The 27,067-nt window shown below is 36.0% G+C and overlaps 1 protein-coding gene across 1 annotated transcript in view; it reads left to right on the top strand.

The window, feature by feature from the left end:
* The window catches only part of DOCK3 (dedicator of cytokinesis 3), a gene marked incomplete at both ends in the record, with an annotated part of 184,279 nt that overhangs the window by 71,409 nt on the left and 85,803 nt on the right, over positions 1-27,067 (top strand). The window contains 13 exons of the mRNA XM_083354955.1: positions 2,426-2,550; positions 4,970-5,132; positions 6,512-6,618; positions 8,744-8,915; positions 10,978-11,075; positions 12,489-12,572; positions 13,151-13,251; positions 13,854-13,935; positions 14,878-15,048; positions 20,968-21,160; positions 23,511-23,638; positions 25,292-25,438; positions 26,460-26,558. Coding sequence (XP_083211081.1) covers positions 2,426-2,550; positions 4,970-5,132; positions 6,512-6,618; positions 8,744-8,915; positions 10,978-11,075; positions 12,489-12,572; positions 13,151-13,251; positions 13,854-13,935; positions 14,878-15,048; positions 20,968-21,160; positions 23,511-23,638; positions 25,292-25,438; positions 26,460-26,558 — 1,670 coding nt within the window. The remainder of the gene's footprint in view (positions 1-2,425; positions 2,551-4,969; positions 5,133-6,511; positions 6,619-8,743; positions 8,916-10,977; positions 11,076-12,488; positions 12,573-13,150; positions 13,252-13,853; positions 13,936-14,877; positions 15,049-20,967; positions 21,161-23,510; positions 23,639-25,291; positions 25,439-26,459; positions 26,559-27,067) is intronic.

Genomic DNA, 27,067 nt, shown 5'->3' with positions numbered 1-27,067 from the left:
GCCTCTTAGCATCACTTAGGACTCACTTAGCCTACTAGCCTACAGTCTTCTTCACAAAAGGAAGATTGGAAACTGGACTGTAATTGTCCAGAATAGGATGGGCCAATGATGATCTCTTAAGAAGTGGATGTACCACCACCCGCCTTCAAGAGCGAAGGATCTTATACTCCTTTAGAAGACCATACCACTGCATGGACCAATCATTTGGTCACCTCCAAGGTCACCTGGATCCCAGAAGGGGCCAATGTCTAACAAACAGATGGTCAAGATGACAGTTTGGAAGACATTGCAAACAAATTCAGTCGACATAATCTCACAATTCTTCTTCCTTCCTGCCCAGTTAAAGTCTAAATCTGGATGAATCTGAGTGACTTTATCTTTCAGGTAGCATGTATATTCCTCACTATAGCCTGCAGGTAGTCTAGCCACCTGCCAGCAGAAAATAAGTCACTCTAAACAGATGCACTAGGTGGCATTCAGCCAATGCAACCATGGCACAGAAATAACTATTTCACTATCCTTATTGCCTAAATAATGGTTTTACTTATGTTCAGCCAGATTCAATCTTGGATTCTGGTGCTTCATCTCCCAGAGCTCCTCAGAAAACTAAGCTACTTCCCTGAATTGGTATCTAGTTAGCATTCATATAAAAGCAATCTAGTGTAAGGCCTTAGGCATCTAACTGTTCCAGGCTGGGAGCTACTGTGTTTGTGGAGTTGTTGCGGTTTTTTAAAAAGTGTTGTGAGTGTTTTTTAATCTTGTAGTTTGTTACGTTTTTAATGTTTTAAGTATATTTTGGTCTTGTAATCTGCTCAGAGTCTTTTGGAATGGTTGATCATAATATAAATAATAATAATTCCTTTATTATGCAATCCTTTCTTCATATTTGAAACAATACAATTAATGGTAGCTTGTCTACTTTTTGCCCTCCTATGTTAAATTTTCAGATTATCTGTTTTACCTGGATTGCGTATGCAATCCCACAGTACCTCAGCTAATCATGTTCTGTGTGATGTGCTTTGCTATGTCTAAAATGACTATCCACAAAACAAATGATATGTTGGTTCTGAAACCCTCTTGGTTTGTACAAATATCTCTTTCTAAAACAGCCTTAGGAATTTGACTGAAAGCCAAGTCATACATCAGGTTTCAGATGTCTTCTTAGTGCCAACTATCTCCCCCTATCCTTTGTATGCATCCCATATCTAGAAAATCAACAAAGCAAGGATAGCTGGTAGTCTTGTGAATCTACAAAGCAAGGATTTGGAGGGATAAAAGGTCTTGAAACCTGCCCAGTCTTTCAGTTGTCTTTGGATCCAGACTTGGCAGTTTCCCTCTTGCTGATGTTTGCCAGCCTAGGATGTGGGTAAATATGGATGCGTGAGTGTTTGAGTTTGTGTGTATGCATGTGCAAAGAAAGAGCAAAATTATATTGTAACTGGTAAAGGTTTGCTTACTTTAAATTCATTGGGTCTCCATGTTATTACAAACAACCAGCTGAGCCTCTGTGTTTGGTTGAATATGGCTGTTGACCAGTGCTGTGAGAGTGTGAGCGACCATAAGCCAAACCTGGAGCATGTGTAGTAGCAGCGATGTCCTTTTTGGAGGGTAGTGGCTTCCTTTTTGCAACCCTGCCATGCACCTCATTGTTGTTCAGTGTTTTCCTGACAGTGGTCGCATAAATAGTGCCATTTGCAAATGTAAGACCTTTGATTGAAACACTTGTCTCTAATTCCCCCTTCAAGCAGACTGGTAATCCTAGAGTTCATATACTTATGCTACATACAAATATGCAATTTAGGATCATTTTCCTCAATAAATTAATGAATAAGTATAATGTTTTTGATATATTTGTTTAATTGAGTTCTCATTATCTAGTTTTAGAACTTGTGATATAGGGAATAAGTCATTTTCCAGTTATATTTATGCAGAAATATTGAAAATTCAAAAGGATTCACTAACTTTTAAGTACTTTTAAGCACTATAGTTGCTTGAAAAAAACGGCTGGGTAAACCTGTCCTACAGAGAGGATGGAAGAATGTATGCAGTAAAAGTTAGAGTATTGACTTTATTGTCTACAACTGTTTATAATTAGCTATCAATGTGGAAATAGAACAATCTTGAATGATTTGACCAAATATTTGTTAACTAGATAATTTAAAAGGAATTTGAAAATCTTACCTCATGTCCTCTCCCTCTCCTTTGTCTCATAACTGGTTTCCTATTTTCAGACTCCATAAAGCATTACTAACAGCCATCAAATATAATACACGAATATTAAATGTTCATTTTTATTAACTATTCATTTTACAATTGGAATGAGTTAATATCTTATAAGAATAGTAAACAAAATATCATTGGCTTGTCCAGAAGAATAATTTACTATGTGCTCTTTTCTAAAAGCATTTTCTCTCCTTATATGTAGGTGATATACGAAATGATTTGTACCTGACTTTAGAGAAAGGAGACTTTGAGAGAGGTGGAAAAAGTGTTCAAAAGAACATAGAAGTAACTATGTACGTTCTGTATGCAGATGGAGAGATTCTAAAGGTGTAAATATTTACATACTTTATTCAATGTATTTCTTTCATTGTTGGGTTTAAATTCTTTAAAATTTAAAATCTTTTATATGTGGAAGAGTTGAAATTCTTAATCAAATCTTTATTCTAAATTAATGATGAACTAAAGCAAAAACTAGACTTTTCAGCTAGAAAAATTGCTTATTTCACTGGTATGTTATGATTTAAGATTCTTTTGCATGATTTAATCTGCTGTATTTTCTATCCCAAAACATCTAGCACCAATTCTGTTTCTTAGATGGACCATTTAATTTATTATTACATCACTTTTCCATCTTTGCACCAAAATGTTTATGGAAACGTAACATAGTTCTCCTCCATTTTACACTGTGGTCAGATTTCAATGAGGATTCCAACTACCAAACAATATTTGCATGTTGAATTCTAATAACCCTCCCAAGAGAATCCATACATTTCAAATGGTATTGCATTGCATAGCGTATTATAAAAACTGTATCTTCTCTTTTCTTATATCCAAAATCCAAAATCACTGAAATATTGTAATAATATTGAAGAATTCACCCTACCCATATTACAGTATAGAAGTATACATAGTCTATTGTCAATTCCTTTTAAGAGAAATTAATCTTGTCTTCACTTTAAGGGCCTTCTACCTAATTATACTAGAATCTATCTACTGTATGAGGTTTTGAGACAATGTTTTATTTTTAAGTTTTTGTATTCACCCATTTTAACTATTTTAGATTATGCTCACATGGTCCTGTTAGAGCAAAGCAATAGATTTTAAACCCAGAGAAGAGGCTGAACACCCAGAGGAAAGCCCTCTGTGTATCCATAATCATGATAGTCACTCATTTGCTTCTTCTTAACTTTTTGTGGTAATTACCGTAACTTTATGGATCATGTACTGAATTGCTTTAACACTTAAGCTGTTATTGTTTCCACCTTGGGCTAAGTATACACAGACATTTTCTGTACTTTCTACTACTTTCCTTTTTGTGAGTCCTTACTTTGACTCAGTCAACTAAACATTTTGGAATATTTTTCTGAGGTTTTCCACATTAGCAACTTGAACCCATAATCCAGCCTCAGCCTCCAGGGAAATATGTACCAAGTCTGACCCCAGGTTGTGACAGTCAGGATGTGACTGTGATGCAGTTCCAGCTTGGCACCAGGATATCACAGCAACACCCTTACCATATTGGCTCCTATTATCCCCAAGACACCTCATTCAGTATGTTCTTTTCTCCCTGCCATAACATTCAAACTATATCCTCTTATGCTATTTAAGCAAAGCTAAAAAAAAGTTGGACAAGCTTACTTTTATTGCTTGTTTTAGATACTGTTAAATTTGGTTAGATATTGTTTCTCCTACCTGAAACTCAGCAAATGGTTACCAAATTTAATATCAAAAATTCAGCTATTTATTTATCTGTTTGTTTGTTTGCCGTCCATCTCATATCAAAATGACTCTGAGTGGCTTACAGCATTAAAACATTAAAATCCTAAGAGATAAATATTTCTACAACAATGAAATGGAAATCACAATCAAAATAAAAAGATCAGGAACGGAACAGGATGTACAAGGGGGTGGGGTGGGGGGAGATGGAATTGCTTCTTAATTCATCAACCACATCCAGTGTGATGATGCACCTTTATTGGGGCCCCAAGCCATTTGACAGAACCAGGTCTTCACGGTCTTGCAGGAAGTCAAAAGGGTGGGAGCCAATCTCACCTCAGAGGATAAGATATTCCAAAGGGCAGGAGCCATGGCAGAGAAGGTCCTCCTCCTAGACTCAGGCATAAGGAATTCCTTGTCTGAGCATGCCCCCTCTGCCAGCCAAAATTAAGCCTCTGATATAAGGAAGAGAAAAATGGGGAAAAACTGACTGACATTCCATCAGAACTGAAGAAGCTTCTTGGATGAGAAGCGGAATGTTTTCAAGGAAATAAACTAAGAAAGTCTAGTTGCCTTTTAAAAAGCACTTTTGGGAAATTTCTGCGCATAGGCTTTAGCTATAAGTCAGTTTAATTGAACCTTCACTTGTGGACCTGGTCTTTTGCACCTGACATAAAGCAAAATTATCCTTTACTTAAGATTCCTGGATTACTCTAGTTTTGTGGGGATACCAAATTTTCCACAGAGACTTTTTTGGAGACAGAAGACCGAATGTGTTCTGTGTCCAGTAGAGGAAGGAGCTGGAGCACGTGACAGACCCTCCCTCTTTCTCTTTCCCTCTCTCCCTCCCTCTCCCTTTCCCTTGGGAATGTGAATTCACAGTCTGGCACAATGGGCTACATGCACAACACAGACTAATTAAAATATACAGAATCCTTGTATTGTTAACATGAGGTTGTTAGTATCTTAGTATCTTGTATCATGTTTACTGTAATATTTTAGTATTCTTACCTTGTACTTTTTTTTCTAGGACTGCATTAGCTTAGGCTCAGGAGAGCCAAATAGAAGTATATATCATTCGTTTGTTCTCTATCATAATAATAGCCCTCGCTGGGGAGAGGTCATCAAGCTCCCAATTCCCATTGACAGATTCCGCGGGTCTCACCTCCGTTTTGAATTCAGACACTGTTCCAGTGAGTATAACTTGTTAATATTTTTACATAATTTTTATTAAGGATTATATTAAATAGATAAGACAAACCAAAACCTACCAAAATACAGGTAGCCCTCAACTTAATCACCACAGTCGTTGAGTGAAATGGTTGTTAAGCAAGATGCCCAAGTGACTGCTTCACTCAGTGACCCAACCCTGGTACCGCAGGGAATGGGGGAGTCTTTGGGAGGCCTAGGCCAGCTACAGGGCCCACCAGTGTATAGAAGCCTTCCATGTGCCAGAATGTCTGGCCTCTCTTCCTGTCCCACCATGCCAAAGAGGCCTGGGCCTTAGCCCCACTCTACTACACCCAATAGGCCTTCTCCCTGTCCAGCTTCTGTTTTCTTTTCATATCTTTTCCTCTTTTCTAGAAGTTCTTATCATCTTTCAAGGTCCATTTGTAATTTTCATGAAGTAACTCAAGTAAATCTCTTACAATTCAATTTAAAAAGGTTATTCCACAATGTATTTTTAAATTTTTATATGCAGTATTTTTAATTTTTCAATATTTGCTGTATATTATAAGAAATTATAAAAAAAATAAAGATTTTACAAAGCTGGACAGACGTGATGTTCTTTCTTTTCAAAATGGATCGAAGAGAATTCTACCCAGTGACTGTGGCTCTTAAGGTTTTTCAATCTTAAAAAAAAAACAGTAAGAAAGGTAAAGCTCCAAAGTGAATAAAAAGATGAGGCTTCGTTGAACCTTGAGTCCTGAAAAAGTGCATTTACGGCTGGGAGCATGATGGAATCTGCAACTTCCAGCTGATTGCAGGTGGCTGCAAAAATAACAGCTTCTGCTGTCTGTTTATATAAATCAGCTGTCCAAAGTACTTGTGGGCAATCTCCAGTTCTTTCTTCCAGAGAAAATTTCGACAGTCCTCATCTCACATCTAGCTGCCTCTGCAAAAATGCAGGCATTGGTTTTCCCCTCACCAGAAGCATTTCCAAGTTTCTATATCTGCAGGAGATCTTATTGTCGTATTTTGCATGTTTTCATTAGATTAGTGCATAGAGCAGGAAATAATTTGAAAATATATGACAGTGTAAATTATTGCACCTATGTCAACCAGCAATAGTCGCAGGAACTTACCTAACTTATAGCTGCGCAAGTATGAAATTGGTTGGAAGCAGTGTTTTTTTATTCTTGCAACTTTATGACATGTCACGTTGTGAATGGCTGGTCCAGAATCACCCACTGAACTGCATGCTTTAGTGAGGATTTGAACTCTGGCTTCTTTAGTCATACATGTGCACTGTGACTACCATAGCATATTCACTTTTCATTTGTGACAGATAACCTAAGGACCTAATCTGTCATTTTAAAAATGTGTGCAAACATTTGATTTGCTTTTGCAGCAAAAGATAAAGGAGAAAAGAAACTCTTTGGCTTTGCATTTACACCATTAATGAGAGATGATGGTACTACCCTATCTGATGATATTCATGAGCTTTATGTTTATAAGGTACTATTCTTCATTTTTTGTGTTCTGATCCTTGCATGTTTATATCCCCTCTTTGACTTATATTTAATGCGAGAAACACATCTGCTTGACTAGGTTGGACCAGAAGACCTCCTACGCCCCTTCCAATTCTGTTATTCTGTTACATGAAAGTTTGCAGTTTTGGAAATCTAAGAATGCTGATAACTTTTTTTAAATAAACAGTCAAAATATTGCAGTTAATCATGGAAAAGTATCACTAAAATCTTGGTTCCTTTTTTCTTGCTTTATACTATAGTCATCTGAGCATAATATTAACACAAATTAAAAAAAGGTTCCTTACTCACCATTTTGGGGTGTTCTGTTACTGCTTTTGGATAGACTAGAGCAGGGGTCAGCAACCTGAAACAGTGAAAGAGCCACTCGGAACCAGTTCCCTCACAAAAGGAAAAACTGGGAGCCGCAAAAAATATGTGCGCATGCACGTACATGCGCATATGCGCAGAACAGGGTTTGACTGGAGCCAAGGCGAGATATGCACCTACCCTGCATATTTGAATTGATTGGTTGAACTTTTTTAGTCCCACTTTTTTTTTTTTTTTGGACTGCACATGGCAGAGGACCGGGAGCCGCAGGAGACGGCTGAAAGAGCCGCATGCGGCTCCGGAGCCGTGGGTTGCAGACCTGTGGACTAGAGTATCACATACAGATTCCAAAAAAAATACTCCATTTAGCAAAGAATGTTACTGTTTTCTGTCACTAGAAGAGATATTTAGAATCCTTGACAGGTAAAATAAATGAAAAGTGTTGCATTTTGGGATCACAGGAATACATTTTAATCCCTGTACTCATTCTGATTCTGATATTTAAAGGAAGCTAATTCTAATGGCAGATACGTGTAACGTTTTGATTCTAAATGATGTAATTAATAAATGAATGTTGTACGCATTTGTAGGCAAAACATATACATGAATAGGATCAGTGCTGCTTTTCAATATAGTCTGATTAGCAATAGTGGCAAATATCTGTAGTTCAGGCGAAGGATGAGGGTGAAGGTTCGTTCTCCAGCTTGTGAGTTGGTTTCCAAACATTTTTTTACCAGGCTAGGTAACATCTTCAGCAGAGTTTAGGGGATGCCAATATCAGTTTTTCTTCTGTGGTCAGTAGGCCTTATGAGGGTCAGGTGTGAGTGTGTCAAGTGAGGGTCTTGTGATGGGTCAGATATGAATCATCAGTGAGAGTCTTGGGATGGGGAGGTTACATCAGGTGAGGGTCATTGAGAGGTGAAGTGCTGGTTGAGGCTTGCTTGGGTTAGTTGAGGGTCCATAATGTCTCTCATTGGCTCTGTGGTTGATTTGGATTCTAAGGGGATCGTAGGCTGGTTGTAGGTCAATGTGTCTGTTGATGGAATTGCTTGTGGAATGCCAGGCTTCCATTGGAGCAACACAAAAATCATCGGCCACACTAGCACCTGCCACACTCATGAGTTCATCAAAGCCTGGCACTCCACAAGCAATTCCAGGAACAAACACATTGATGTAACCTCTCCATCATAAGACCCATTATGAGACTCTCACAGCTGACCCATCACAAGACCCATTACAAGACCCTCACTTGGAACACCCACATCTGACCCATCACAAGATCCATTATAGAACCCTCACTTGACACATCCACATCTGACCGATCACAAGACTTGCTGACCACACAAATCCCTTATTAACAGAACACTGACATCCCCTAAACTTCTTTGAAGATGTTACCTAGCCTGATAAGGGTGGGTTCGCATCCCACCAGGCTCAAGGTTGACTCAGCCTTCCATCCTTCCGAGGTAGGTAAAATGAGGACCCAGATTGTTGGGGGCAATTAAGCTGACTTTGTAATAATGCCGCTTGGGGTGTGTGTGAAAGCCCTAATAAGCAGGCATATACATAGAATGAAGGCTACTGCTAAGCTTGTAAGCCGCCCTGAGTCTTCGGAGAAGGGTGGGATATAAATGGAATTAAAATAAAAAATAAAAATAAAAATAATGAAATGTTCGGAAACCAACCCACAAGCTCAGAGAATGAATCTTCACCCTAATCAGATTAATGTAACAATGTATAGAACAAAATAAAAAACTGAATAATTTATTTTCTTGTATTTCCAGTGTGATGAAAACAGCACATTCAATAACCATGCACTTTACTTGGGTCTTCCATGCTGCAAAGAAGATTATAATGGTTGTCCCAACATCCCTTCAAGCTTGATTTTTCAGCGCAGCACCAAAGAGTTTTTTTCAATCACTACTCAGCTGTCTTCTACCAAACTTACCCAGAATGGTACAGCAGTTTTTTATTCCAAGAATTCATAAGACAGATGATACATAGTCTACTTTTCAGTAAAGCATAATGGTCTTACCTACTGTATATACATGCTTGAAATGGATTTTCATATGGTGGTTCTGATTGATGTGGTTACTTGCAGCATGTATCTGTACTTGAAAGACTCTGTTTCTATGTGTATGAAACAGTTATGAAACACATTTTCACATTAAAAATACATACTTTGCTGTGATTAACTTCCCAATCACAATTGTAAATAAAATATAATTTATTATTTTAATAGAAAAATTCAAAGAATTGAGTATTTAGTGTACAAATTCATAACAAGTAGCCTTGAAAATTTATTATTTACTCATGAAATGTATATGCTGCCAATATATATCCTATTGCACTCTAGGTGGTTTACAGTATTACAGTATTTCACCTATGAATGCAGAAAGAAGCTACATTTTCTATGTTCAACCTGTGTCTTCAGGGATTGGTAACAAAGCTCAGGTTTTCATAATAGTTTAATACATTCCAATAGTTTAATGTCTATAAACTTAATGGACATTTGTAAGAAATAAACTGTTTTCTTAATTATCTGGCTTGCCTAGATTATAGTTGTTTTATGTAACTGTTGTTTAATAGAGTAACTCAGAAAACAAATTAATGCTTATTTTTTTCTAGTATTAATTTGAAAACAAAATTTTAGTTAGCTTATACATTCTTATTTCCTTATTTCTTTTTGCAAGATAGCTGGTTGCTTCCAATTTACACTGTAAGAGCAGCTATATATACAATAATACTTCTCACCAAAATTTCTACAAATAAACAAGCAAAAACCACATTCTAACTTAATTAAGCAGGTCCTCTAAACATTTGACCAAATTTACCTTCTGCCACTTGAATATTTTACCATTTGGATTCAGGCAGAACAGATAAAGAAGCAATGATTCTTTCCTATTGACCTTGACTCCTGGTGATCACATGGATATGCCCACGTAGTTTTCCTGACAACAAAAATTTATGTGACTGGCAAAAAAAAAATTCCAGTTAGTCTTTCCTGATTTCTCTTCCAAGTATAAATTAGGTCCTGTCCTACGGACAGGTTTTTTCCAAGATCAACCAACTTGTCTAGATGCTGCCACCTATTGGAATTACATCAAGCATTTCCAGATAGGACATATTCCTACAATACTTACTAAATTAAAGTTGTTTAGACAGCATTTTAAAATCTGGTTTAGTATGTTATGCCGTTATGTTTTAGTTATGCAATATAGAAGACACTGCAGTTTGTTCAATGATCATGACTGTAAAAAATCCATTCTGGTTTATCATTATGAGTGAACATAACTAATGAGTAACAAAATCACATGATTTCATATACAAATAAATAGCTCAGATTATGTGTTTTTGTAGCCTTCAAAAACACCTAATGGTGTTTCCTAGAGTTAAAAAGGAAGCAAATAATTTTTAGTTTGGAAAAATATTAGAAATATAATGATCTGATAGCACATACCTTGAAAGAAGAGAAAAATCCTGCTAAATAACATGTTTTCCTAAGTTATTTTTAGACTTCATGATTATTATAATTTTTAAAAATATTTTTAGTATTTTTAAAAATACTAATATAATGTATGATCTTCTGTAATTGAATTCATTTTGGGAAGCAAAATTTCTTATAGATATCCAGCAGCATTTTTTCTCCCTTATCAAATTAATAGTGAAGTGCACTTTCATTTGAATTAATGTTTCTAGTTCACATACTGTGAAAACAAGAGAACAATATAAATGAAATTGCAAAGTATTAATCACAGTTGTGTCCAATAGTTTCTCAAATTATTTAACAAATATATTTTATATTTTGTTCATGCCCAGGACTAGATGATCTTCATAAAAATCCACAAAAAGTTGCTATCAATGTATTCAGAGTGTTTTAAATAAGTACTATTATTTATATACTTTGTTGTTGTTAGTTGCGAACTCGTGTCCGACCCATTGCGAGCCCATGGATAATGTTCCTCCAGGCTTTCCTGTCCTCTATCATCTTATATTATTTCCTTTCTATTATATACAGTGGACCTGCTTGCTCTTCTGAAATGGAAAGCTTATCCAGATCGTGTAATGGATATTTTAGGTAGACTACGCCAAGTTAGCGGTGAAGAAATTGTTAAGGTATTGAATTTGGTCTAAGCTATTTTTAATAAATTAATTACAATAACTCATTGTTTTTAGGGGGGGAAAGATTGATTAATATTTGTACTGTATTTATCAATAAATAAAATCTCAGTGTGATTACCTTAATCACCAATGTAAGAAGTGATAAGTCAAATTCTCTTCATTACTTTATGAACTAAAATGATACGGAGGACCCAGAACTATTTCAAATCTTTTACTGCCCTATTTTTTAAAAAAAAATAACACTGGTACAGTATATTGTCAGTCCCAGTCCAAAAGACGATACTGTGACATCTAGTCCAATACGATTTAATAGAAAGAATCTTGCCAGGCTAAAGCTGTACCCTTTTAACCTAATAGATATACTCTGAGAGATTCTAGGTGTAGCCTCTCTTCCTCCCTCCCCCAGCTAGTTCAGGAGTGCACAGACTTTTATTCTGGGCTGGAATGTACAGTCTCCTCCTGGGGAAACCATGGTATTCTTGCCGAGATCCCTTCCCCACTCCTTTCCCAGGTGCACATTTCATCACATGTATTGAAAATGTGTGATATAGTATTAATAAGGCTAACAAATAATGCTTAGTCTTGACAATCTGCGCATCTGGGGTTACAATGACAAGTAGGATTTTCTGGATTGCTGTTACCAGTGCTTTTTTTGTAAAAGAAAAAGGTGCCGGAACTCACACATGTCATACAACCCGCCTTGCCTACCCTATAAGTTTCCATCCAAAAAAGGTGCCGGAACTCCGTTCTGAGCATTCTATGACAAAAAAAGCCCTGGCTGTTACTAAGTGATGTGGTCACATGACATCACCTTTTACACCCCATTGCTTAGTGACAAGAATTTCAGTTCTAACTGCAGTCGTAACTCAAGGATTAAAATTATCAGTTTACACCAAATGGCTGGAAAATTTTCCCCAAAGCCATTTGAACATTTTCCTGCCAGCATTCTTGTCCTCACTTTTACCATCATGTTGTATGCTTGTTCTTGTTGTGGATCCTGTCTATTTATAGATCCTTATTAATTTTTAAAAAATATAAAATGTGTATATGATTGCCTATATTATATAAATATATACATATAACCATAGGTGTTATCAAATACATAAATAATAAACAAGCAAGATCCAACCTCTAATACTTCATTAGTGCCATATGAAAACCCTGTCAAAAATATTAATCTGGATTTTTTGCTTCAGATTTGACTTAATAAAAAGAGCTCATAAAACAAATTGAGGACTAGAAAAAATTAAATTTGCTCAGAATATCTGGTTTTGATTTTCTATATAATATTGTACTTTAGAATTAAAAGAGAATAATAAATGTACTTACAAATAATGTCAGAAAATTATGAAATTGGTTTGCTAGAACTTTCTAAAAAGAGATGTAAAAATCCCTGTGCTTTTCCAGTTCTTACAGGATATTCTGGATACATTGTTTGTGATTCTGGATGATAACACAGAAAAATATGGACTTCTGGTCTTTCAATCTTTGGTAAGCACAAAATATTTCTGACAGGTCAATATTCTGAGGCAAGATGTGAGAGCACTTTCCCCTCAATACTTTATTAAAATTAAGATACTATTTCCCTTTGCCGCGTTACTTGCTGAAACTTTTCCAAAACTTTTTTAATCACTTGTGGATCCACAACTACCATAGTAAGGTTCTTTACTTAGGCAAGAAAAACCAAATGCACAGGTATAGTATAGGAGGTACCTTGCTCCATAGTAGTAACTGCGAGAGAGATCTTGAGGCCTAGTGGACAATCACTTAAATATGAGCCAGCAGTGTGCTGCAGCTGCCAAAAAAGCCAACACAGTGCTAGGCTGCATTAACAGAGGAATAGAATCAAGATCACATGAAGTATTAATACCACTTTACAATGCCTTGGTAAGGCCACACTTGGAATACTGCATCCAGTTTTGGTCACCACGATGTAAAAAAGATGTTGAGACTTTGAGTACAGAGAAGAGCAACAAAGATGATTAGGAGACTGGAGACTAAAACATACAAGGAACGGTTGCTGGAATTGAGTATGTCTAATATGTTTCTTTTTTATCTTTCTCTTTTAGGTGTTTATCATAAATCTTTTGCGTGATAGTAAATATTTTCATTTTCGACCTGTAATGGACACTTATATTCAGAAGCACTTTGCAGGAGCTCTGGCATATAAGTAAGTCATCTCTTTTTGGAGGCCAGTTTATTAAGTAAATGTTAATATCAACACAATGATATTTAGAAAAGGATATTCATTTGCTTGGGGTTTTACACATACTAAGTTCTCACAGAGAATAGTTTATGGCAGAGGACTCCAACCTTTTGGGTACCAGGGACCGGTTATGTGGAGAGAGGTTTTTCTGTGGACCGGAGAGGGCGTGGTTTTGTATGCTGCCTGCATCCTGTGGATTGGGTTTTGCTTGTTTGTGCAGCCCAGTTGCTGGCATGCCACGGCCTGATACTGGTCCACGGACTGGGGTTTGGGGACCCCTAGTTTATAGAATCAGCATAGCAAAGAGTTAAAAACGGAGTATAATCATAGCCACTGAAAGTCCAGTGATTATAGATCAAAATTGTGCTGCTAAAGCATCATTTGTTTATTTAATTTGTTACATACATGTACACACATATATATACATACATATACATACAGAAACATACATGTATGCATATAAATAGATGTAAGTATAAATATAGATATTGATATATTTCAGAAAAATCTGTCACTTTGAGCTTTTCTCCTGTTGAAATGTCTATCAATGTGATTTTTTTATTCAGAGAACTCATCCGCTGTTTGAAATGGTATATGGATCGATCAGCTGAACTAGTACGACAGGATCATATTCAAGAAGCAATGCGGGTATGTATTCTATGTAAATATTACTCAGTTTAAAAAGAAAATATTGCTTTTCTAAGGGCAAAACTTAATTAGGAATGAAAATTAAATAATATATTATTTAATGAGTTTTTTTCAGTGATTTCCAGCAATATCGATCTTCAGTGGTGCTATTTAGAATTAAATGCTTACCTCAAAATATTGATTTAAGGTGAAATTTTGGAGCTTAAAATGGGTTACAAATCAGATTTATTGTTGCTGAGTCAGTAGATTAATTTAAGACTAGGGAAAAACACCAGAATAAAAATGTACTCACTCATCAACAATGGAACAAGAAGGTTTGCTGAAAGGTGCAATTTCTTTTCAAACATACAGATAACAGTTGGATTCCTCCATGTTATTTCTCACATAAGCTTAATAATCCATTCATAATTAATAGTAAGAAAAAATAATATTAATGTCCAAACTTGGAAAACAAATTTAAAAAACTGAATAACCTTTTTGCACTACAGTGCTGTCCAGATCTCATCAAGTTTTTCTTTAAAAAATATTAACCCATTTTGTCTATTTGGTTCATACTTAATATATGTAAATATTAATTACATTATTGCTATTCTCCTACTAAGATAAAAAATACCAAGCCATAATTTGTCAACTAACAATAGATTGTATGGGTTTTTTTTTCAAATTCTTGGAACCTGCTATTTTTGCAAATGGCTTTCTTGAAGGAGAATGCTAAATTTTGTTTTTATTTTATTGATTGTTAACTAAATAAATATGTATCTATCCACCACTCAGAGTCGCTTCAAACTCTGAGTTGGGCAGCAAATGAGTTTATTAATAATAGTAATATCCTTCATATAAAAGATAAGAATTTGAATATTAATAATATACTTAATGTATTCCCCTCTTGCTATTTATAAACCCCTTATTCTTTTTTCCCCTAATTCCTCTCCTGTTCTTAAGGCATTGGAATATCTTTTCAAGTTTATTGTTCAGTCTCGGATCCTTTACTCCAGAGCTACTTGTGGAATGGAGGAGGAACAATTCAGAATCAGTATCCAGGAACTTTTCCAGTCCATCAGATTTGTACTCAGTTTGGACAGCAGAAGCTCTGAGACTCTCATCTTTACACAGGTTATAAATCTCTAAAGTTCTATTTGTGTGTTTGTAAATTATAGAATTACTTGTCAATGTACCAAAACCTTTCAAAGGAAAATAACCGATTGACTAGGACAGGGGTCGGCAACCTGAAAAAGCAAAAGAGCCACTGGGAACCGGTTCCATCACAGATTAAAAAAAGTGCATCCACGCATGCGCATAAAACAATGTTTTGTGCATGCGCAAAACGGTTTTTGTGCATGCGCACGCGTGGATACATGCATGCGGTTCCACTTTTTTTTATGTGGACGCACCTGCACGCCAGCGGCAATGGGTCTCCATGGTGACGGGCGCTGGGTTGCGGTGCTGCCTTCAGCACGGGCGTCGCTGGAGCCACCCCTGGGACCTCCAAACTGCCGCCCGACCTCCTCCCGAACACCAGCAGGTCTCGACATGGGTGTTCAGGTGGAGCTGCGCGTGCACCTCCGCCCGAACAGCGGTTTCCAAACGGGTGTTCGGGCGGAGGTGCGAGAGAGGTGCGCGTGCAGCTCTCCAAACCTTTGGAGTGGTGCGCACGCACCATCTCCCGTTCGGAGTGATACGCGCGCACCTCCTCCCGTTCGGAGTGGTGCGCACGCACCTCCTCCCATTCGGAGTGGTACGCACGCACCTCCTCCCGTTCGGAGTGGTGCGCGCGTACCTCCCGTTCGGAGAGGTGCGCGTGCACCGGCCGACTGGGAGCCGCAGGAGACGGCTCAAAGTGCCGCATGCGGCTCCGGAGCTGAGGGTTGCCGACCTGTGGACTAGGAAAATGCTAGGAACCCATAATACAATCCTTCTGCATTCCTATCAGTTTTTCAGTTTTCTATTTATTTGTTTCACTGAACTTACATGCTACTTCTGTCATATCTGTCTCTGAGCAGCACAAATAGTAATGAAATTAAAAATTAAAAACAGCTATATTGCAATATAAATCACCAGATTCCTGGGGAACAACCAGAACCCATATTTACATTTAATCATCAGGTGTAACAAAAATTACCCCACAGCCTGTGTAAGCCAACTGGAACAACTTCACTTTCAGATCTCAAAGGATGGGCAGAGACTACTGGGAGAAGGTGGTTCCTAGATGCCCAGTCCTGAATATAAAGCACTTTTAAGGTGACACTCAACATCTTGAATTGCACCCAGAACAATATTGATAAGCAGTGTAGCTCTCAAAGCAGAGGTGTTCCTTGGATAAATTGTTGGGCGTCCAAAACTTCTTTAGTTGCTTATTGTGAAGCAATTGAAATTTCTGGATGGTTTTCAATGACCATCTCATGCAGAGTACATTGCAATAATTTAACTGAGAGAAATCCAAGGGTTAAGTGACTGGGCAAAGCCTATTAATGCAGGAAAGGCTATAATTGTTGCACAAGATAAAACAATGTAACAGCCCTTCTTAACCACAGTTGCCATCTGCTCTTAGCTATGGTTAAGCCCCAGATTATGAATTAACACTGAAAGGGAAGTACAACTCCATCCAGAGTCAAAGATGCAATATCTTTGGAATTGGAGGGCTTCTATACTGAAAATTATTTCCCTTTGTTGAGATTGAACCAGACTCTTTTTATTATTCCTATCCAGTTTTATGGCTTCCAAGCTCTGGGATAAAACCCTCAGCCATATCTTCTATTTGTCTGGAGTCAAGATACACAGTTAAATATCATCTACACACCAATGCTGCCTTTGTGCTGTTGGATGACCATCACCAGTACCTTCATGTAGATGTTAAGTAAGAGAGGAGAAGATGTCAATTTCTGCAGCACATTACAACAGAGAGCCATAGAGCTTGAACTCTTAACTCCCACTACCACTGTTTGGAACTGCCCTTTAAGAAGAATTACTACGAAGCAGTGCCACCTATTCCTAACCCCTTCAGGTGGTCCAGAAAAATATCACTATCAATGGTATCAAAGCGACTAAGAGAACACACTGAATCAGAAGGATTACACCAATATCCTACTCTTGCTACAGGATGACAGAAAAGTGATCAGTGTGGATTCAGGTTCATGTCTCGGCCTGAATCATTATGAAAAGGGTCCTGATAATCTATCCTCCAGTTTCTGCAACTGTAAACCATAAAAAACCCTTTTCTGCAGAAGGAAAAATTGGAGACTAGTTTATAGTTATTTAAAGTTACCAGGACAACCTATATTTTACTGAGATGTACCATCCCCTCTCAAAGAAACATTCAACACAATTCAATTTTGTAAACATTTTTATAAAGATTTTACCAGCAAAGTAATAGTTGGCTCAGTATGTTTTATTGAGTAGATGCACCATCTCTTCCCACAGGCACATTCAACACAATTCAATTTTATAAACATTTTCTGTAAATATTTTACTAGTAAAATAATGGCTCATTAAAAAGCCCCAAGCATGAGAATTCTGCTAAGATGTTCAATTGTTGTCCAGTAGATAATACAGTATGTATTCCAGGCTTATTAATATGTCTTAAGAAGAATCTTAATATTGTTGCACATTTGTGAAAGAAATAAATCTGAAGAATCTAGTAACAATAATAGTTTGTTCTCTAAAGAAAACAAAATTTTGATAGCAATGTTTTCTAATCATTAACTTTATTTTTTCACCTCTGACACAGTACTTGAAAAAAAAATCATTCAAAAACTTATTTAATACTTTAATGCATCAAAAGTTTACCTTTTTTTGTTTCCCACTTGCCACTGTGTTGTCCCTTAACCCTAATTGCCCCATAGGCCCCTCAGCCTGAAGGACAGGTGAGCGGAGCTGTGACATGTGCCCCACAAAAATGTGGTGGCATTGCAAGGCCATCATTTAAGTCTGTAAGTAATTATCCCCATATCCTGTAAACATTTAATCATGGGTGTATCTAATGAGTGTTTTTCCTTATCCAGTCCATTTTTCTGCACAAAGATCTGAAATATATTGCACACTTCAATGTTTGCAACTATAAAATGATTTGCAAAGAACTATTCTACTGTTTGCATGAATTACTTTGAATATGAGCACCAGTCATTAGAGAGAAATTATATCAGTTATGGCAAACTTTTGGATTATCTCTGGTAATTCAAAGAATACATATTAATGATAATGATAATTAAAAAGTAACAAAAAATCTAATAGAATATTTAATAACTTAAATATTGAGTTTTGGTTTATGTCATATTGTAAACAACTAAATATTCATGTAGAGCCAATAAGAGCCAATAATGAAAATATAATGAATTTTGGTCTTATTTTAATCTCTTTCTGTTATTTTTTTTTTCATGGAAATAGCCAAGAGCATCATGTTCTCTCTAATTACAAGTCTTTTGATATCACCACTTCTGATACAACTGTCACTGGAAATAATAGCAGTATTTGCTGCATATTTTCCTGGGATGAAATTGACTTATCTTAAAAATAAAGAAATTAAAATAACAATGGTTGTTTGGTTTGGTATTTAATTATTATCTTTATTTATTTTGTCTATATTTCTTTGGATTGAGAATATTAATTCTAAAATGTTTCAATGGAAGTCACCACCCATCTTTAATTTAATTATAATTTATAAATAAAATAAAATAAAACAAAAAGAAATGAATAGCCAGAAGAGGGGAAATAATAAACTGTTTGTTCTGGCTTGCCAAGTGCTGATGGAGGATAGTCCACTCATACTTACAAGCATCCACAATGGGGATACCTACAGACATATTTACATCAGATGTTATGACATCATTGCATTATTACATTATTTGTGCAATGTTGTCATGAAACATGGACAACCATTTTGGCATAATTATGGCTTATTGCAAATCCCACTGGTAATACTGTTTACCATAGGGAGATGTGTTACTTGTATCATATGATACCATCTATCAAAAGATTTTCTGAGCGATGTGAGAATGAATTGTTCACTTTTTCCATCATTAGATTTGGGGCAGGTTGCAGCTAGGAAACAAAAAAGTTAATTCTTATCTTTTTGAATGCCCCAATACTCCCTCCTAGCTATTCACACTGTATTGCAAATGGGCTTCCACTCAAGATAACTTTAGCTAGGATGATAGGGAGGAGAAGGTTCATCTGGATCGGACAGGACTGATAATTTTTTCATCTTCTAATGTACTCCTGTTCTTCTTCCTTATCACCAATATTGAAATTGAGCTCAGAAGTGCCTTTGATTTGAGACAATAGTTTTCTAAGACTAATTACTGTAAATTATTATAATAGGAATGAAAGAGGGAGGTCACTGTTGGGAAATTAAAATTTACTTCCAAAGTTCTCACCATACTTACCTCTCTTTCTCTAATGCAGTTAAAACAAACTAACATGGCATGTAGTGGGAAGTTTTGAAATAAGTAAGTCACTTGGTTGAGTTGGGTGACTAGAAATTGAATAAATAAAGAGTAAAAATTTAACATGTTATATCTATCTGGGTGGCACTAATATGAAGTTCATATAATTAGATGGATGAAAATATCATTGTCATTTATTTATTTATTTAAATTTATTGATTGCCCATCTTACCACAAGATGCATGCATGCATGTGACACAGACAGAATGTGGGGTGACTTGCTCATTGCTGATTTTGGCTTTGGCACTTGGTGATTTGGTCCTTCCACTGATGATACACAGTTTATTAATTTTCCAATAAGACAATGTGCTTTTGGGGCTGAAAAAAAATCTTATCCAGCACTAAAATAAGTCTTAATAGAAGAAAGTAAGTTTGCAATATGGTGGAAGCTACTGCTCTAAGAGACAGGAATTAATTTTTGCAGATTCTCCTTACAACAACCCATATTGCTTTAGGATGTCCTCTCACTTTATAGCAGATCAACAATAGGCTGCAGAAAAAGAGAATAAATAATTGTAAATATGATTGCTATGACTCTAGGAACATCCTGTAAATAAAGATTTGCTGATGGCTACTCAAGATTTAAACCGTTATTCTATCATATTCTGGAAGCCTTTATCAATTTTATATAAGAACAAATGAACATAAAGCTATTGAACAATGCACATTGTCATATTTTCAAAAGCCATTATTTCTATGATTTGCCATAATGGTGCATAATTATTGCTTTCTCTATATAAATTATAATAATTAGTTGAACTGTAAGAGTCAGATTATATACTTCTGTTTCATTCCTTCTTTCTTCAAACTCTTCATATTAGCAGAAAATATTTGAAAGTATGTATGTTGGTTTGAAGAGGGCAGTGTGGTGGCTCAGTGGTTAAGACTCTGGGCTTGTCGGCAGCCCTGGGAAAGCCGGCAGCCCAGGTTTGAGATCTAAGTGTCACGCGATAGGATGATCTCCTGACCTCTTCCCGGCTCCTGCCAACCTAGCAGTTCGAAAGCATGCAAATGTGAATAGATAGATACTACTTCTGTGGGAAGGTAACAGCGCTCTGTGACATCATGCTGGCCACATGACAACAGAAATGTCTTCAGACAGCGCTTGGTCAGTGGCCTTGAAACAGAGATGAGCACTGTCCCGTATAGGCAACAACTAGCAGAATAAAATCTGCAGGGACTTCTTTAGCTTTTATATTGGTTTGAAGATGATCGCAATACTATGGCTTTCTAATTTCATGAAGCATTGTAGTGTCATCTCCTACTTACATATATATTTAAAACAATTTAATGTATGAAGAGGACTATTGAACTTCCCTATCAACTGTGATAGCCACAAAAATATTCTGTTTTTATAAATGTGATCTGAATGCAACTCAGAAGACATGAGCAGTCTGGGGGGGGGTCTTTATTGTGTGCTTCAGTATCTATAAGATGTTGTAGTTTAGGCTTCCTTTGTATTATGAAATCATGTTACAATGCCATAATTTCCAAAATATCTTTCTAATAGAAACATGAAACTTTAAAGAGGGATTTGTTTGGTATCATTACTACAAAAAGAGTTCAAAAAGTCTCATATTTCCATTTTTTTTAGGCTGCTCTATTGAATTCTTTCCCTGCAATTTTTGATGAGCTATTGCAGATGTTTACAGTACAGGAAGTAGCAGAGTTTGTGCGAGGAACTCTTGGGAGCATGCCCAGTACAGTGCATATTGGACAATCTATGGATGTGGTTAAATTGCAATCTATAGCTCGTACAGTAGACAGTCGCTTATTTTCTTTCTCAGGTAACAGTTATAATATTAATCATTATAATACATCTCTTTGCATACCCGATATGGACAGAATTTGCTTTATGCCACTTTAGGAACATAATATATAAAACTGTTTTAGGTTTCATTTACTACAGGGGTGTCAAACTGCCGTCTTGCCAGTTGGATGTGTGACGAGGAAACCGCACTCACCCCATTGCTGTCAGTGGGGAAAAAGTTCTGATATGTTGCGTGATGTCATGTGACATCACAAGTTTGACATGTCTGATTTACTGTATCCCTAAAATACCATAAAATAAATTATATTTTGAAAAGTTGATTCATTAGAATTAATGTACAAAAATTATACTGCATAATATTTCTATTCTAACTAGACACATCTTCCAGAATACTATACTCCCTCTTTTTCTGTTTTCTTTGAACAACTTTGCATATTGTTCCTAAACACTGATTTTGCCTTGAACTGTTTCATCTGCTTTTGCTTTCCCTCTTTTTTATGTACATGGGGAGAAGATTGTCCTATAATTTTTGAATTTCCCTCATTCATTTGTTTTTCAATGGGTATATGAGTTTACTAATAAATAAAGAGATTAGGAAATTAGGAAATGAAGTAAGAAATATTTTTTTAAATGTCAGGGCCCATTCTATACAGAGGACATAGCATTCTCTTTAAATATTATTAAATATTTTCATGTTTAATTTAAAAAAACAACGGATCCTGAAAACCTTATTTATGTCCATATTAATATTCTTGTATAGCTATAGCACACCAAAGTAAAGCCATGTCTTCGTCATAGTGTTTACACTAATATCTGGTTCTGTACTAGGGTATATACAGTAACCAGTTTTAGAAATACTTGAGATTTAGTTAGGGAACTGATGTCCATATTTTTTAATAAAGTGGTGAAGTCTAAGATACCTTATTCAATTTATTTATTTAAAAAATTCATAAGGACCTCCCATCTTAAGAACTCAACTCTGGGGGGCTCACTACAGTGAAAAAACAAACAAAAACCCTGACACTTCAATCATCCCCCTTGGATGCATCCAACAGAACCATCCATATGTTCCTATTTCATCCTATTCTAGCATTTTGGGGAAGGGCCAGCTTTTTATGGCCTTCCAAAAAACTAAAGTAATAGAGGCCTGCTGGATCCAGGGAGAAGTATATTCTACAGGGCAGAGGCTGCTGTGAAAAAGGCATGTTTTCTGGTCCCCTAAGATGACAGCATAAAAGGATGGGACCCGTACCATGCTTACTGTATCCATCCCAGTGGAGAATGGTCCCTCATATAGCCTGGTCCCATGCCAAGTAGGACTTTAAAGGGAATTAAGCCAGTGCAGCTTGCATAACAGTAGTGCAATATGAGTTCCAAACACTTCATGTGCTGCTGTATTCTGGACCTGCTTGGTCTTCAAGTGCAGCCCTGTTGCAATAGTCCAACCAGGAAGTCCTCAAGCGACTATGAACAAGGCCTTCCTGTCCAGGAATAGGTGCAATTGGTGCATAAATCTGTACCATTTCTTTTGAACCTAAGTGAACTGTTAGAATCAAGAAAAGGGACCCTGAAGTTCACAAGCGTGTCTTACTTTCAGAATAATTTTAAAAATAATAAAGACAAAGACAGTGAAAGCATTGTATGAATTCATTTAGGTTAGTAATTAATATATCCACACTAATAAATATCTAAGTATACCTAATATTATTTTGAAGGAGGACATAAATGTGACTTTCAGTGTCATCCGGTATTTTATGGTTCACGTGAGAATATCAACGGTTAGAGATTTCATGTTACTTAGATATTGCCTTTTCCTTCACTTTTGGTAGCCAGTATTTCTGTTGCCTGATGTAATAATATCTCCTATGACGGTTGATAATATTGTAGGTTCATGACTTTTGACAATTTAGCTTCTGTGGGAAGCAATATTAATTAAACAGTGAAGGAAAATAAGGCTGCCAGTAAAGATAATTTACTCATTTTATTTACTGTACTGTAAGTGCTATGTAACCTTTTGCAACAGTTTGTAAATTATTTTTATTTATTTTTTATTTATTTATTTTAATTCCATTTATATCCCGCCCTTCTCCGAAGACTCAGGGTGGCTTACAATTAGCTATTCAGAATTAGCATTTCAATGAATAAAAATGGGTTTCCCTTAAAATCTGTTTCATAGAGGCCTCTAATTAAACTGTTGTACTATTTATTAAAAGTCCAATTAATTTTATTGCATCCTTCTTTGTTATTAATGGTAGTTCTTCAGGTTCTCTATATATACTTGTGAATTAAAATGAGGCAGGCTTCTCATTCCAGTATTTTGAGTTCTCCTGTAAAATAATGTCAAGCCTCTGGTTTCCCATTCCTAGAATCCCGGCGAATCTTATTACCTGTGGTCCTTCATCATATTCATCTTCATCTGAGACAACAAAAAGAGTTGCTTATCTGCTCTGGAATTCTTAGCAGTATCTTCTCTATCATCAAAACTAGCTCCGTGGTAATCTAAGTCTATCATTCTATCTTTCTATCATCTATCTATCTATCTATCTATCTATCTATCTATCTATCTATCTATCTATCTATCTATCATCTGTCTCTGAAGAATTCAAATGATATGTTTTTTGCAACATAGTATAGTTGTGACCTACTTCTCATTAGTATAATGGATTATTGAATGCATGTTTTTTTACATAAAGGACAGAAAATTGTGCATTAGTTATTGTGCTTAACAAAGTTTTCAAACATTTACTTGAGAGAAGATATATGGCTACTGGCCAGCCTATATAGAATTGTTCTGCATCTTTAGCAGAAAAATAAACATGATTAAAATTCTGTGTAACATATAAAATCCAGACTACTGTATGGTATGTCCTAGGCTCTTAAATAATTTCCTGATTTTTTTTCTAAAATTATTCAATTTATTTTGGATAGATAGTACTGCTGAGCAAGCAAATAATAATGACAGCAATAACATTACATTACTAAAATTGCTAATTTGATATATTCCCATCTACCTTCAAAGATGGCTATTTAAGTAGAACCTTTAGCACTGATGTACATGTTTTGAAAATAGGTTTGGACTATAATATCTTAAAGTCAGTATCAAGCATACCCAAAGGAAGTTTAACAATATCCCAAAATACTACGTTTGAAAATATTTTAAAAGGGGGAGCTGGGCATAATACTAATCATAGAATTTTGTTTGTGAACAGGACTGAATGCAAAATATTAAAGTAATACAGTAAATCAATTGTCTTTAATCAGGTAGTAGATTATTATAAGAACATTTGATCTAGGAGTACAAAATATCAATTATTGTAGATTTAAATAAATATGGTGTTAAAAACAAAGGGGGGGGCTTTATTATGATTTCTGAGGAGAAAATTTGATGTAACTATGACTTCTTGGGATGCTCTGTCTGGGACCATAGGACTGCATCATTATGGGTTTTAAAGATAAGAATGACTATTGGGCATTAAGCCTAGAATGAAATGGGTTAAAATACATTTTTATAACCATCCTGACTTAGATATGTAAGTGAAGACTCAATCATCCAGGCCAAAAGTATCTTTAAAAAGGTGAAATCATGGCAACTTGGTCTAGTTGCCATGATTTCACCTTTTTAGAGATCCTGACTTGGGTAATACATTTTTTTTCTTTCCCATTCTCCTTTCTTGTGTTTTGTATCCTTTATTGGAAGTCTGGAAAGCAGGTTCTAGCAAAAACCTAGTGCAATTTTTATAATCTCCTCTAGCAGCCTTTTTATTAGTCGAAAAGTAGATAAAAGCAAACTAAAAACTAGTAATACAGTAATAGAACTAAGTGGCTCTATTTTCAAGTTTTCCCTGTGTTCCCATCAAAACAGTCACTGTCCTCTAGCCCCTCTTGTCTTCTAGACCAGCGTTTCCCAACCTTAGGAACTTGAAGATGCGTGGACTTCAACTCCCAGAATTCCCCAGCCAGCATAGCTGGCTGGGGAATTCTGGGAGTTGAAGTCCACGCATCTTCAAGTTCCTAAGGTTGGGAAACGCTGTTCTAGACTATAAACCTCATACATAAATGAATGAACAGGCAGCCAAAAGCAACTTCAAAAATTTTCATTTCCATCTTATAAGATGTTAACTCTTTGTGTTCTAACTGTTTACTATAGGAGACAGATGTAATTGAGGAGGTAGAAATGATGGTGGAGAGCCTCCTGGATGTACTGTTACAAACTCTTCTGACTATTATGAGTAAATCACAATCTCAGGAGGCGGTAAGAGGGCAGCGTTGTCCACAATGCACAGCTGAAATCACTGTTAGTAACTAACCATCAAATTCTATTTCCTGCTTATCTAGCCTGCTCCCTTTCCCTGTCCTCTCATCTCTAGTTTACTACATTTTTCATTCATTCTTTGTTCATTCATTCATTTCTTTGTGCTACAAAACTAAAAATAACTGTCCTGAACTCTCAGGGTGAAGCTAAGAACTGTAGCCATGCTGCTGTTAAGTTTATTTAGCCTATTATTCTAGGTTATATTTTTAATTATTTCTAAGGCATTTGCTATAATAATTAGCGGGTGCTTAAGTAAAAAAATACATGACTGGAATTTTACACCATATTATTGTTATGAGGTTGGACAGTGTGTTGCGTGAACTTAGCCTCAACTGAAATGAGAAAGGTAGAAAACAGTGCTGTATTGCCTGCTATGATAAATAGGAAAAAAAACCCTCAAAGTCCTATTTATAGGAATGAATGAATGAACTTTCAGAAAAAAAATATTTTCCACTGCAGAGAGGAAAAGCAAATTCTCATCCTTTAAGCCTCTAATTATTCTGTATTCCATTTTTAATTTGATTTGGTGGCTATTTGTCAGCCCCCGTGGGTGAACTAGACAATTTACTCTCTGGGCTAAATTTACTTTCTTGTTAAGGCTATATTAACAACATCTTGCAAGTCCAAACTGCCCACTGCCACTTTTACCTGCTTGCTCCATTATGGCAGGTCCGTTCTAGGATTCTTTCTCTGACTGAGAAAGTGGATTCCTACCTCTTTTGTCTGATTGTTTCCTAGACAGCCTCTCTTACCCTCTTCCCCCAAGATATCTCCGCATACCATTACACATCTCTTTACATGAACACTTTCTAAATAGTATGAATTTATTTAAAAAGTACAGACATGAGAAGAAGAATGGAGAAAATTTTATAGCATTTCATTTCATAAATATCGCTCCATTTTCAGTCCCTACAACTTTTTCCTATACCTCCAACTTAATGTTTTTATTTAGACTTGTGAATATAATGGTTCCACTAAAATAATTATTCTCTGAAATTAACAGGGGGAATATGTATCCTGTCTTTTGTCTCTACTTCGTCAGATGTCCGACACTCACTTTCAACATCTACTGGAAAATTTTCAGAGTAAAGATGAGCTAAAGGTATATACATTATAAATGTAGATACATTATAAATGTAGTCTAGTTATGTTTCCCATCTGTGTTTTTGTGCTGATGTACATCTTGTAGCTCTGGAATGCTGAGAATGACCTTGGTTACGTAGAAGTCTGTTCTTTCTCTTTTGTCACAGATTCAAAGCCATTCCATATTATTTATTTTATCATGCATACTTGATTGGGAACTGAGCCTATTGCACTCAATAGATATGTAAATTGCAGCTGACCTAGATGCATACTGAGGTTGCAAATCCATTAGCAGTTAGATGTTCCTGTGTCAGCTGACATGTATATTTTTTTAAAAAAATAATTGAACCATTTAATAGAGTTGAATCTAATTATACTTACTGTATTTAGGCTAGAATCTATTTGATGCAGTACTCATGCTTATGTTACTTTTGTGTTGATATTATTTCACTGATGCTTCATATTTTTGTTCTTTTTTTAATTGTAATTCTGCTATCAGTGAACTCCCCATAGAAAGGTAAACACCCG

The sequence above is a fragment of the Vipera ursinii genome (assembly GCF_947247035.1).
Source record: "Vipera ursinii genome assembly, chromosome: 2".
NCBI lineage: Eukaryota > Metazoa > Chordata > Lepidosauria > Squamata > Viperidae > Vipera > Vipera ursinii.
Note: the sequence above shows the minus strand (reverse complement) of the source record. Positions and strands in the feature narration are given on the sequence as shown.